This window comes from Ciconia boyciana, chromosome 8 (genome assembly GCF_034638445.1).
Source record: "Ciconia boyciana chromosome 8, ASM3463844v1, whole genome shotgun sequence".
Taxonomy (NCBI): Eukaryota; Metazoa; Chordata; class Aves; order Ciconiiformes; family Ciconiidae; genus Ciconia; species Ciconia boyciana.
The window spans coordinates 50,055,447-50,069,613 of record NC_132941.1 but is presented as its reverse complement, the minus strand read 5'-3'; the positions used below and the strand labels follow the sequence as shown (position 1 = coordinate 50,069,613).

General features: G+C 36.7%; 1 protein-coding gene across 1 annotated transcript in view; it reads left to right on the top strand.

Moving 5' to 3' along the window:
* The window catches only part of LOC140655747 (adhesion G protein-coupled receptor A3-like), a 293,963-nt gene extending 280,764 nt beyond the window's left edge, over positions 1 to 13,199 (top strand). The window contains exons 18-19 of the mRNA XM_072870589.1: positions 8,684 to 8,779; positions 11,978 to 13,199. Of these exons, the coding sequence (XP_072726690.1) occupies positions 8,684 to 8,779; positions 11,978 to 13,199 (1,318 nt within the window). The remainder of the gene's footprint in view (positions 1 to 8,683; positions 8,780 to 11,977) is intronic.
* The last annotated feature ends 968 nt before the right edge of the window (positions 13,200 to 14,167 follow it).

Below are 14,167 nucleotides of genomic sequence, written 5' to 3'. Positions count from 1 at the left end.
CAGGAGTTCCTGTATTCTCTTTTTATTGTCTGTTTGCACACATGTGTCCTGAATGCTCAGCTGAGCAAATCTAAGAACAACCCATCTGGGTCTACCAGTAAAGTCCCTATCTTCATGACATCGATTGCTTGGTCATGAATATCTTCTGAATCATTCTGTGCATGTACAGCAAAATAACTTAACAGAAAATAAAACTAAGAGTATTATTCTCTAGAAAATGGACAGTTTCACATATTACCTGTGAAACTCACACAATCAAAATTATTCAGCTCTAACTTGGCAATATAGCTCATAATAAAAAATAAGGTCTCAGAATATGTCTTTTTAATACAACAAACAGATTTCATACCTAAAACCAAAAATATACCAAGTAGTGAATAAATAACCTCTGAATAAACTCTCCAAAGGTTCTCCTCCTGTGAAAGTTGAGAATAGTGTATATTCAGGTGATGGGAAAGTTACAAAACAAGGACTTGACTGGTCTGTTTGAAATTTTTAAAAATTGCTGCAGAAGAAAAAGCATTCTTCTTGACAAAAAAAGTGTTGCCTACAAAGCAAGTAAGCGTCAAATTCAACAATGCATAAAACACAGTGGGATTCAGGGCGTTGTGTTGGTGACTGCCATAATAAAATATGGGATTGACATAAATTCCTTTTAAAAAATATTATTTCAAAATTTAGTCATAAGAGAACATAGTCCAGAACCCCCTGTCAATGACTTTCCCAGCTGATACAAATTAAAATATATTTCCTCCTGCTAGTCATTTCATTTGGTTCCTTTGGCAGGCTTAATGAAATATTACATCAAGTAAAACCAAAGAAATCCATATTTTCTATTTAAAATTCAAGGTGATTCTACTGACAGTCATAAAACATTGATACTAATATAATGTGAATCAAGTATTAAATATGTGACAATATAAGGGTACAGCACTTATTATCACTATCTTTGCGTGCTTTACTTTTCATTTCACTTTTTATTATATAAAATGGCATTGTCATATATAGGCTGTTATCAGAATTTCTTGTCTTGATGAGGGTTGATAGGTTAATGGTTCTTTTCTCCCCTTCAAAAGGCAGAAGGACATCTTGATGGTAATTGACTTTCTAAAGGTGTACTGCAATGCTCAGTGAAGCAGTTGTGTTTGATTCAGTAGGCTGGAACTGCAAAATAATTTCAGCTAACAGCTCTATGCCAGAGCAGTCAAATGCCTGGAAAAATGAGGTAGCAATGAATTGCTCAGAACAAGAGTATCAGCCATTTTACTACTAGAAATTAACTGTGGAAACAGAATTGAAAAGCCTGTTGTGTTCCCTAGGGATAAAATGATTGTGCAGATAGAAAATACTCAAAGCATGAGTATTATTTCTCCTCCTATTACTTCTATCCAAGCAGTAACAAAACCAGTTTTCTCTCTCTGAGATCCATGCTCTTTTAAAACTTTTTAAAATATACATTCATTAATAAGTGCTAATAAATATATTTAATATTTTACTTACTACTTTCCTTCAGAAGTACATTCAGCATGAGTACCTCCTTACCCTGACTTAAGTTATCTATTCATTAAGGCTGAGCAGGAGTAGAAGTCAATAGAGCTAAACTGCAGCATGGAATGCACTGTAAGAATCATCTTTCTCTCTCTGATTTCCAACAGCCCCCAAGGCATTGTCCAATAAAATAGAAAAAAAAAAAAAAAGGCAAGGTCTCTCTTGCCTCTTAGATACAATGGCTCTTCAATTGGTCTAGCTCACCAAGAGACAATACAGTTATCTCTGTGTAAATGAAAATCCCTTCTCTTTCTTCTGAATTTTCTCTAAACATTTTTTTTAGTTCTTGAATTCTTTTTTTTATTTATTTGGTATATGCATTTTTGTTTCTCTGTCCTCTCTGCTGGCTCAGACTGTCTTACAGGGTCATGGTAAAGCAAACTGCAATTGTACTGCCGGTCTGTAAATTCCTTTTCATCTGCAAAATACTGAAGTAGACATAATGGCTATACTAGCCATGAAGGGTATTAACCAAGGAAGTTGAATAGAATAGCTTCAGCACATCCTCTTGGCTTCCTCCACCAGCAGGGCCTAAACTCTCACACTACCTAAATGGCAGTGCATGAGACATCATCTGACACAGACAGAAAGGAGGAGAAACTCAGTACGAATATCTAGTTCAATGGGCTCACTTGAGAGAGGCAAGTGTTTTTGAAGCCATTTGATAGGTGAGGTTTCATATCTTCTGACACTGACTACCATTCTCCCACTTTATTGCCCAGGTTCCCATATTATGAGTCTCTAAGGGCAGATCCAGCAAAGTATTTGAACTCCTACATCATGGCCAATTTTAATAAAAAATTAGAGCCTAGTTTTGTCGAATGGAGGCCTGGATATCTTAAGCTGAGCAAACAAATCTGCAGAGACTTTTCTTGATGGTTTTGTCGTTCATATCTCTGTGTTTTAGTCTCTTCCTCCAAATGGAGAAGATTATACATATTCTCACAAGGACATTATGAAGATTAATTAATTAATGTTTGTAAAGCTCTTAATTTGCAATAAGATCTAGAAAGAAGGGATATATCTAAAAATGAATAAGCACCTGTCCAGTGATCTTTGTTCCGTGCTGAATGAGCGAAATGCCTTATGGAAAAAAAATAGACTGTGAACAGTTAAAAAGAATAACAATATTGCCACATAAAGGTGATAAATAGAGTTTTCACACAACTCTTAATTCTACTGTTATTTACCTTTTAGAGTTTGACTTGCAATATTAAAGTTTATTTTAGCATTATTAGTAGATTGTTTTTCTTTTTTTTTTTTTTAGTGTATTCTCCATGTTTATATTCCACTTTGCAGACAGGAAAAAAGCACTTAAGAAATATAGGCTATTTCTCTTCAGCAAGGCCATGAAGCAAAACTAACATGGTATTTGTAAATAAGTTTGTAAGTCAAGACTATCTGGGAATAGGATTCAAAATGACAATTTTTTTTTCTTAAATGAAAAGTACATTTTCAAAATCCCATCATTTCTACAAAGTCATCTTTTTATTTTATCAAGATTCCCAGGAAAAAGGACCATGAGATGATGTGATGCATGAAAAATTCAGGAAGAATAATTTGAAAATCAGGCTTATAAATTCAGCTTTCTACAGAGCAGCTACTTATCTGCCTGCCTGCCTGGCGGGTGCTTGAACTGTGGCATCTGGTTAGCTCAGAAGTTAATGACCATTTTCTATATGGATTATTTTCACAAAGATGTTAAAATCAAATCCCAGCTCAAGGAAAAATAAAAGGGAAAGTCATCTTGCTGTGACTCCTCTTTTATTTTCAAGTTTATTTTGCAAGTGGCTAATAGATTGACATCTCCTCCTATATGAACTGTGCCCTAGAAGTAGAGCTAAATAGATTAATCTTTTTTTGTACTGAGGAAAAGGAAATAAATCAATGTTTCACTGGTATCTTTGTATATCTAACATGTACCTTTCTAGATTTATGCATGCAGAGAGGAATACTTTTAAATATAAATACATTTTAATCAAGTAACGTCTGCAATAAAGACTATTTGAAGCTTTTAAATCGCTTCCTGATACAACGCCATTCTGCCAACCTCTGCACAAAAAAATCTTAAACTTAGTCTTGCATTACACCCACAAAGCCAAGATCTGGTCCTTTTTGGAAGAATTCATTCCAGAGCAAGGTTCTTAATCTGGAAACAATTTTGGGCTAGAGAATAGCCAAACACTCAAGCAAGAAATTCATCACTGGGTAGAACTCTCCTTTTACTTGCTGACTTACTGAGTAATATTTGTGGAAATAAACTTAGAAGAATGTACTGTATGTTAAGTTAACAGAATGGATGCTGCCTGCAGGCTATTGCAGTCATTCTTGCTGACATTATCCTGTTTCTATCACATTGGCTATGTAGCTCCCAGTATTTTGTGGTAGGGTTTGCCTTACAAGAGGAGTTCTTGCTGAAAGGAAGCTGGAAAACAGTAAGCCATGATGTCAACAGAGGGACATCACCTCGAGCAGTGTCTGCTGCTCTGTTGGGTTTTTTTGTGTTTATGTCAGTGCATGTAATAAAAAATATTGTACTTACTGGTCTCAGGCAGCTGCAGCAGGAACTTAGGGGTTCCCTCTCATGTTCAATGAGTATGATTCCTCCCCCCACAAATTACTGCACATCATTTGAGCGTGTCTGCATAGCCTGGTTTTCAGGCTGTAAGTGTTGCCTACACTGCAGCTAAGAGGTGCGAGAGCAGCATGCTGAGGCCTACCAGGCTAGCTTTAATCTAATTAGCTTGGATAACGATATTAGTGAAAATGTGATAGAATGAGCTTCAGTAAATAAATGTATGCTGATGCAAAAGCCTGCTAGGAATCATCAGACATTCCTGGGTGGCCAGCAACAACAACGTACAAATTTTAAAAACTCTTCCCAAGGGCTATTGAAGCAACAGCTTGGCAATTGTTTCAAAGCCCCAAATCATCCCACAGACAGTTTACAGTTTTCCCTGTAAAACAATTTTAAAATATTGTATAAATTAACTGCTTGTCAAGATCAAATTTTAGCTGAAAAAAAGTTTTAATTTCCTCCCTGTGGTTTCCCAGCCTTTAAAGATTTGCATGCACGGCTATCCTGACTACAGCCAAACCCTCTGTGTTAGCCGGCTCCATCATAACAGCCACATCTGTCAGAGCAGGGTTCTTCTGTCTTCTTACTGCTGCCTACAGAGTTTCATTACTGGTAGCCTGAGTATCACCGTTTGCATTCCTGAATGGTAGAAGAGTAACACGAGTAGATGAAATTGGCTCTGGGTCCTGAGTTACTGCATGTTCTTTTGTGAAGAGGAGACAGCCCACTGGCTTAATGAGAAAAACTAGAAAATTAACTCAGAAGTAGGTAAGTAATTGGAAGACAAAAGCTGGTTACTGAACCAAAGGATATAGACCTTTAAAGCTTTAAAACCAAAAGATAGTCATGAGAGGAAGTAGTAAATGTAAGTTAGACAAACAGTGTAGGAAAAACATTGATCGTTGTTTTCAAAATAATAAAATATACTCAAGGGGGAAAAAAAAGATGGTTGAAAAGCATGTACTTGCTCAATCTACAAGGTTCATCCTTCTGGTACTGCTTTATCATATTATTCCGTGAATGAGCATTACTGGACAGGAGTATCGCCTCTTACTTTTGCTCTTGTATGGCTGAAAGACAACCACAGTTGGCTGCAGCAGCAAAAGCAGCAGAACCCAGCGTCTCTCCAGTTACAACCCTTACACTTGGGCCACTTTAACTGGTCTGGAAAATCTGTTCTGTGTACATGCCCAGGCAGTGCTATACAAAATACCAGCGGATGTTAGTATTAGGGCTGCACAGGGAATAGTGCACACGGGCTCCTCCTCCACAAGTCAGGCTTTGTAGGGAGTAACAGGCAGACAGCCATTGGCAAGGCTTAGTGAATACTGGGAGGGAACCACCCTAACCAGGGGATCCTTCAGGTAAGATTATATTATTCATGCTCCTGCTTGAACTCACAGAGAAGCAATCATGTTTCTTGGGCTTGGAGACAAACTCCTGGATGCCATGATTTGCCCAGTCCCTTCATTTACAGTCATAGTGAGGTGCCTTGTGTTTAAACATAAGATAAGAATTAAGAAGTCTGGTTCTGAAACAGATTTTCTGCGTGACCTTGAACACTTAATCTCTCCTTGCTTGTTTTCTCATCTGTACAACAGAGATAATAATATTTATTGACCACGCAGGGGGCTGTAAGGCTAAATTAATTAATGTTATAAAGCACTTTGATCCTCTTAGATAAAAGGTTTTCGAGAAATATGAAGCATAGCTATTTATTATCTGCGTTTTCTTCACTTTTTATTCATGCCCTATCAATCCTACTTCAGCTTTTTCTTCAAAATTATTTGTCCTAATCATCTAATCTGGGTGAAAAAGAAGAAATTGATAAAAACTAATGATTGCATAGAAACTAATGTTTGGAAAGACTGGTCTAAATTTCTTAATTTTAAGTGTACTTCCTCACAGCTAACATGTATATGGATCTTCTTGAGCAGTGTTTCTTCTCTTTGGTGACTTTCCAGTGTGTTTTTTTTTCTTCTCTATATACTGTTTAAGGTATCCATGAGCTCACAGAAATGGGCAAGAGTATGCACTCCTGCTCTTACAATTTAATTTCTATTTCTTTTATTATATTTTTTGTTCGTTCTATTTTAATCCCATTCCTCTCTTTCTGACTTTTCTTCTGTTTGGCAGACTTTTTTTCCCTTCACCCTTCAAGAATCGCGAATCCACCAATGAAGAATCATTTGTATACACTGTCATTTCTATTTGCCTTTTTTTTCTTTTTTTTTCAATGAGACAGGGCAGGCAGTGTTCTGTGCTGGATATCAGTACAGTGCACCTCAGGTACACTGAAACCATTTCACTTTACCTTATGTCATTTCTAGAATGTATTTTCTTTCTCTTAGCAATGAGCCAGGACAGGAATTTGGCTAGATCTGTAGCTAAGCGCTTCCAGAACATCTGATGCTACTGTTGTAGTGTTCAGCAGCCTGCTGAAAGTGTGAGATGTGAAGTAGATTATCTAACACCCAAATACTGGCTTGTCTGAGACATTAGATAAGGATATGATTTAAATGTATGTATCCAATCTGTAAAAAGTGGCAGCACTGCAAAAAATGAAATTATAGGTTGCATTGTAGGTAAATTCTATGGTGTAATCACTTCAGATGAGTTTGAAGTGCAGTTTCCTATACTTGCTTCTGTATTCCTATTTTCCTGCTCCTTACTATTTCTTAGATAAATTGGGATTAACTTTTCTATGCCTCATTGCTTACCCTAGTCATTTCCTGAATTTCAAAAATGTCATTGAACATGTCTTTGTTAAAAATAATAATAAGCTATTAAACTAGCTTATTCAGCATGCTCAAGTCAAAAGATATGTACAATCATTAAACTGCAGTGAATGAATGGATTTTGTAAGGAGGCAGCTTGTTCATTGGAATTTGTTGAGCTCTACAGAATAAGCCAAGTTTGAAAAAAAAATATATACTTAATGACTTTGAAGTTATAAAATCTGAAGGGCTTTTTGATGAATGTGGAAGATTATTTTCTCTGCTCTGTTTACAGCTTAGACCATTAGGACAAAGATTGACTGTAAATGTTAACATGAAATTTTCTGAGGTCTGGCCTCTAATTCTGCTCCAGAAGGAGGTGAGGAAAAGAGGTTAAGAAATTCTAACGCTAATTCTGGGTTTGATTTAAATGCTGATTTATTTAATCTTAGTATAACTCTCTTTCTGTAAAAATCCTGCCTGGCAATGACTGTGAAATTTCCCAGTATTTATAACACATCATAGAAAACTAGCGGCCAGATTCTGGTCAGAATGTGTCCCACACGTTATCAGGTTCCTCTTAGTCCTGATGGACAACATAATAGCAGTGATTGGGAAGTGTCTGTATCCCTGCATACTGTTATCCCACACCAGAGGAGTGGCTTGAAAATAAACTAATTTTGTCTACTGACAGGAGAGCATTGGTTAAACCAGGAAATGAGTCGGGGTGTTCAGAGAACCAGCTGAGCTTCTAGGTGCGGTGGAACATTTTCCCTTTTGTCACTGCGCAGTATTCCTTCCAGCTGTAGCCTCACATACACCAGGGCCTCTGCTCTCCACCTCAGAGACTGCAGCGGTGGAAGTGCTGTGCTCCATGCATAATTTTGTGTTTTGCTTATATAAATGGAAAATGTGATGATGGTTTATTTTGCTGAATCTGGACATAGGCATGCAGGATGCCAACTTCAGTGAGACATCGCCTAGGACTTTATGTAGCCTAATGATCATACATTGGAATGACTGCTGCTTCCAAGTAGTTCAATGGCGTTTAACCGGTTAAAGGGCTGTGAAACTATGTGCTTTCAGTCTTAGAATACAAGTCTTTACAGAAAGATTAATACTTAGGTTAACACTCTTTTTAGATATTTATGAGATCTTGCTGAAGTCTTAGAGGCCCTCACATTTTAATGCATTTGCAAGGCTAGGTATTGAATGAATGGAAAAGTGTATCTGCAAAGGGATATTTAATCCTCCTGATTTCTCTAGATTGCTCCTCTGTGCAGAAAAAAAACCATTTTGCCAAGTGGACTGCTCCTTTTCTCTTTGCCTAACTGAACTTCATTTCTTTTGTCATCCAGGAGTTAGGAAAATGTTTCTGCGATTTCACTGAATTTCCCTGGGAACATTTTCAGGTTCAAGTGAATACAGTTGCTTTGACTGAATATTTTTAATTTATAATGCTTATATATTTAATAACTATTAAATATAAATATCTAGGTGAGTGGAATAACTTTATTTGGGATGTAGGTTCTTTCATTAGACAAGGTTTTGTTCTTCATATGACTGCAATAGTAACTATATTTACTAAAGACTTAAGTCAAGAGATTGTTAAAAGTGGGTCCATGTAAATATTAAATATTAAGCTTTCTGCTGTTTGCTTCATAAAGCACGGTGTTTATTGTGACAATACTTCATTCTTTATTTTTCTGGTTTTAGGGACATGTTTAATGTTTCAGCAATATTGTATACTCAAAATACTTCAAGAAGGTACAATTATTTAAAAAGCAGTATTTGACTACAAGTCAGGCAAATTAAAATATCAGTTATTATCTCTCAACAGATTTTACCTGATTAGTGGTGGAGTTCCTTTCATTATATGTGGGATTACAGCAGCAACAAATATCAATAATTATGGGATTGAAGGCAATGCACCATAGTAAGTATAAACTATTATCATAAAACTTTTAAGGAAAATATATTCTTTTTCTTACACCGATAAACGTAACTGACTTAATAAAGGGTACAGACATGCCATTTGGGATGACATTTCTTATGAAATTTTATTAAATAATAGCTATGAAAGAGCAATGTCTTAATCTGGGGCTTGCTGCTTCACCTCTACCAATTTAACTCCGTTACTGTCAATAGAATCACTTTTCATTTACAGAATTACTCTTCATTTACATCTGAATAAGTGAAAGGATATTAAAAATACCTAATGGATAGCATATTTAATGGAGATACTAATTAATTAAATACTCTCAATTCATTATCTACCTTGAATTGATATCCTTCAGGTGACTTAGTTAAAGTAATTTACAAATAATTGTGTGAAAAAAGGACAAGTAGAAATCCCTCCCCCACCCCCTCCACCCCCATCCCTCCCTTAAAAACCAATTATTTTGGATTTTCACCACCTGGAAATGTTGCAGTCACAATGTCTTGCAATCCTGACATAGCCCTCTAGTGTGCTAGTGTTCAGTATACCTCCACAAGCTGTCCAGGCACCACCTTGTTATTAATTCTTGGCATGAAACATGAGATATCAATAAAGTACAATAAGTCTTTCCATAACAGTGTAGCAGAAAGTGAATCAGACTGCAAAGTTAAATACATTCTGTGTAAAAGATCAGCATGGCAACAACTGGCACACTAATGGATTTATTAGTACTCTGCCAGCACTAGTACTCTGGAGGACATCACTCTTAGTTACTGCTTTGAGCATCTATTGTAATGCATTTGAAACTACTTATGTTCTCGGTAAGAAAAGTGGAAACAAAGGATAATGGTTTGTAAGTAAGCATTTGGCTCCTTAAAGGCATTTTTATAGGTAATTGAAATTTAAATTCTGGTAATAAATTAGTACATACCATGGCTAACTGTTTGCTCTGCCTAGGGCCCAACTCATATTCATATATTTATTCAAACTTATTCAATTAGACAATCACTTATAATCAACAGTATATTAAAAGACTCAATTATTTATGCTCATAAATGTGAGACATTTTTCATTTTGGCACAGTTACAGAGGTTATACTTCTTTAATCATGTTAATCGTAGCCACTCAATACCTGGTACCACAGTCTGTACAGAAAACAAGGCACAGGTGAGGGATGGTTATAAGACTGAGTAAAAAGACAGCTCAACAACAGCGTAGTGAGTTATATGCCTTATTCATTTTTAATAGTGTTAGTACAGTAAATGTAGATGCACAAACTTGAACTTTTTTTTTACGGAACTGATTTTTTAAGTGATCCACACTGAGATTCCACTTGAAATAAGAGCATCCCAAGAGACTGATCCACTGGGGAGCATTCCATTCTCCAGTTTGCATCAAATATGCAGCATTCAAATGTACTTCAAATATTCCTGTAGCTTTGTGCTCTCTGCTTATCCAATTAAATATAGGTGGTAACTTACCTATCTTTTCACAGATACCTTTCAGGGAAACTTTTCATGTGCATGTCTGACAGCAAAATATATACTCCTTGGAGGGTTTCTAAGTTCATTGATAAATGTGTGTAAGTTTTTGTTCAAGGTTCCAATTTTTTAAATTTAAAGTAGTTATGCTGCAGTTTCTTGTGATAATACTGCCTTTTTTTAGCTGAGAGGTTCTCAGCCTGGGAGAAAAATTCATTCTGCCCTTTTTATAGTAAGTGGTAGATGATTCCTGGCTTGACAATAATGTGATATCAGAAGGTTTCTCACTGTATTGGAGGGATTACAACCAATCACACACGCCTAAATGAGTATGAAGTGTCACATAGTGTCACTTTTAGAGCTGGAATGGATCATGACAGATCACCTGGTCTGTCTTTCTGACCCAGTGGGAAATTTGCTATATCCAAACCATTCCTGACAGTTATTTATCTGAGATGCTTTAAATGCTCCAATAATGGATACATCACACTTTATTCCAACAGCTTATTATCCTCATTATCCTAACAGCTAGGAAACTTTTTGAAAATCTAGTTTAAATGTTTCTTGCTGCAGTTTAAGCCCATTACTTCTTGTCCTAGTCCAGCAGATAAGGGAAGTAACTTATTCCTCTTTCCAGAAATCCATGCAATACTTAACAATATAAGAACCTAATAACAGCTATACTAGCTTATACCACCAGCTCAGTAGCCTGTCTGTAGCCATGGCTAAAAGCAGATCATAAAGAAGACTGAAAACTAGGCAAATATTTATTCTCCCTCGACCCAAGTTCTCCCAGTTTCCATCTGGGATTTCATTAGCCAGAAGTGTTTTCTTCTCCCATGTTTATTTGATTAGATCATTCATCCTCAAGACAGTCCTGTTAGACTGCTACTAAATTATGCGGCTGACTGAGGCTTATTCAGCTCATACTGGCCTGTGAACTACTTTAAGCTGCTCTAAAATGGTTATGGTTATATTATGTAAAGCCTAGCAAATAATGATCCATGCCACAATAATATTATGCTACCAGCGTATCACAAAGAGACGATCAATTTCCTTAAATTTTCTGAGGACTTTCAAATTTATGTAAATTAACTCCCAGGAATTCCAGAAACAGTGGAGAATTCAGAAATGGCATATATCTTTTGGGTCCGCTCACTGCAGAAAGCGGTGACCAACTGGAAGTCTTTTTTCAGCCTCTCTTTTACTCAGGCTGTTCTCTACTTTGGCAACAAGAAAATTCTTTAAGAATAATCTTCAGGCTATCAATGTTCATTGATACAAACCACTGAAATCTGTACATTTCTATTGCTCACACAGATTGTATAAACTATGCTTCATTTGCTTTTTAATCAAAGTATTAGCGCTGACATTTTTAGTAGTAGAAAAAAGGGTTGACATAAATGGTCTTATACTTCACTGCAATTCTAGATTCTAAACTGACCTACATTTCTTGGAAATTTTCAGCTTTAATATCCTGTAAATTATACTAGACATTTTATTCTATTAAAAAATAAGTGAAAGTGATGCTTCAGCTTAATTGATATTAAAGACACACTCTCTTTCTCCACAACGAACATATCTGAACTTCTGAGACACTGTTGGGTCATACTGTTGGGTTAGTCAGAAAGCCTAGTTACACATCAGTCAGTTGTCCGTCACATCTAATGTGGGCTATAAAATGTTCTTGACTCTCTTTTTTTGCTGTTTTCAGTTGCTGGATGGCATGGGAGCCTAGTCTCGGTGCTTTTTATGGGCCAGTAGCATTCATTGTGCTAGTCACCTGTGTTTACTTTCTCTGCACATACGTGCAACTGAAGCGCCATCCTGAACGCAAGTATGAGTTAAAGGAAAAGACAGAAGATCCGCAGAGGATGTCAAGTACTGAGGTGGGCCATGGTCATATTACAGACTCTGTGTCCATTCCCCAGGCAACCTGCTCCATGATTTCTTCTTCCTTATTGGAAAATGAGCATTCATTTAAGGCTCAGCTTCGAGCCGCAGCGTTCACTTTGTTCCTGTTTACTGCCACTTGGACCTTTGGAGCACTTGCAGTATCTCAAGGTCACTTCTTGGATATGATATTTAGCTGTCTTTATGGAGCCTTCTGTGTGACCTTGGGGCTCTTCATCCTGATCCATCACTGTGCAAAGCGAGATGACGTGTGGCATTGCTGGTGGTCCTGTTGCCCATCTAGAAGAAACACCTATTCTGTCCAAGTTAATGTGCGCCCAAAGGTTAACGTCAATGGTGACACTCAAATTCATGCACCTTGTCTTCAGGAATCACCATGTCCCAACAAAACAGCTGTGTTTAATCATCCAGCGGCTAGCCACTGCAAACTTACTAACCTACAAGCGGTTCAAAATCATGTCAACTGCCTTTCGCCTGTGACACCATGTTGTGCAAAAATGCACTGTGATCAGCTACTTGACGATGAAGCTCACATTCATGTCCACAACGAGGGAACCTTCAGACCCAATATGCACATTCATAGATGTCTGAAAGGCAGAACTAAGCCACGTTATTTCAGTCGGCATAGGTCTGCAGGTGAAAGAGAATACGCCTATCACATTCCTTCAAGTATCGATGGCAGCATCCACAGCTCACATACAGACAGTCCCCACAGTACACATGATAGCCAGTCAGGTCACAGACGGGCCTGCTGCTCAAAAAGTGATCCATATCCTACTGTCAACCAGCCTGAAAGTAGTGATGCAAGTACTGTAATATATAGTTGTGCTAAAATGCCAGAAAGTGACACTGTGCACCATCCAGCTCATTTTGAAATGCACCCACGGACACAGTCATTGCCGTTTAATACGACGAATCACAACGGCATTCTCAAGGGAAACGTGCATGAAGCCATGATATACAGCTCAGATAGTACAGGAAATATCAAAACTGGCCCTTGGAAAAATGAAACTACTGTGTAGTTCATGGGCCATCATAATGTGTTTTTCCCCCTAAACCATCGTTATCTTTGGTTTTATTCCAACCTAAATAAGATTACATATTTGTGTAGCTCATCAGTAAATTGTACAGCTTTTCCATCTTTATTTCCATGTTCTTAATAAAAGTCTAAAAGAGAGAGATAGTGACAGTTTTAAAGTGAAGTTATTTTTAAAAGAAAGTTATACAATTATTCTGAAAGATAATTAGAAAATGAAGTCTAGACAATTGAATATGAGAGGCAATATCCTTTTGTTACACAGAACAACATTTCTTTAGAAATACATCATTTTCATTCATTGTTTTCACTTTTGTTCTGTAGTAACTTCAGACACTTTTTATAAACATATCAGCATCTTAAACTTTTACTTATTTATTTTTGTAGCAAAATATTATTACTATGCCATGGATTTTAATCAGAAGTGACTATGGGAGAAATGATAAACAGGATTTTATAAAATTACAGCTTTTTAGATCTACAAAAGTGATACTGCCTCTAAAGATCTTCTGTAGCATATGGCCTGTAAAGTCGTGTAATGTACAGTCTCTGTTCTGTCCTTTTTCTTGTTGGAGAGAAGTGCTAGGTAATGTCTCTGTACATCTATGGTGCTGTATTGGTTGTATTTTGCATGACATATGTCAGGATATACCATTTGCTGTTTTCTAGTGTTACATGTGTTTAAAAAAAAGAACAAAAAAAAAGTGTTGTACAAGGCTGTGAAAAACCCTATTGATATTAATCTAGAGCATTATAAATCTACAGAAAAAAAATCACTCTGCACTAGTTTAAGTGGCACAATCCTTTGTATAAGGTTATATGATAGCTTTGATAAGGGTCCACTCTAATGTCTTTACAGAGCATGCACTACTCATTGTATGTGACACTGTGCGGTGTAATAGCAATTGTCTCAACAAGTTTTACACTTCTTTGTAAAGTATGCCTTTTCAACAA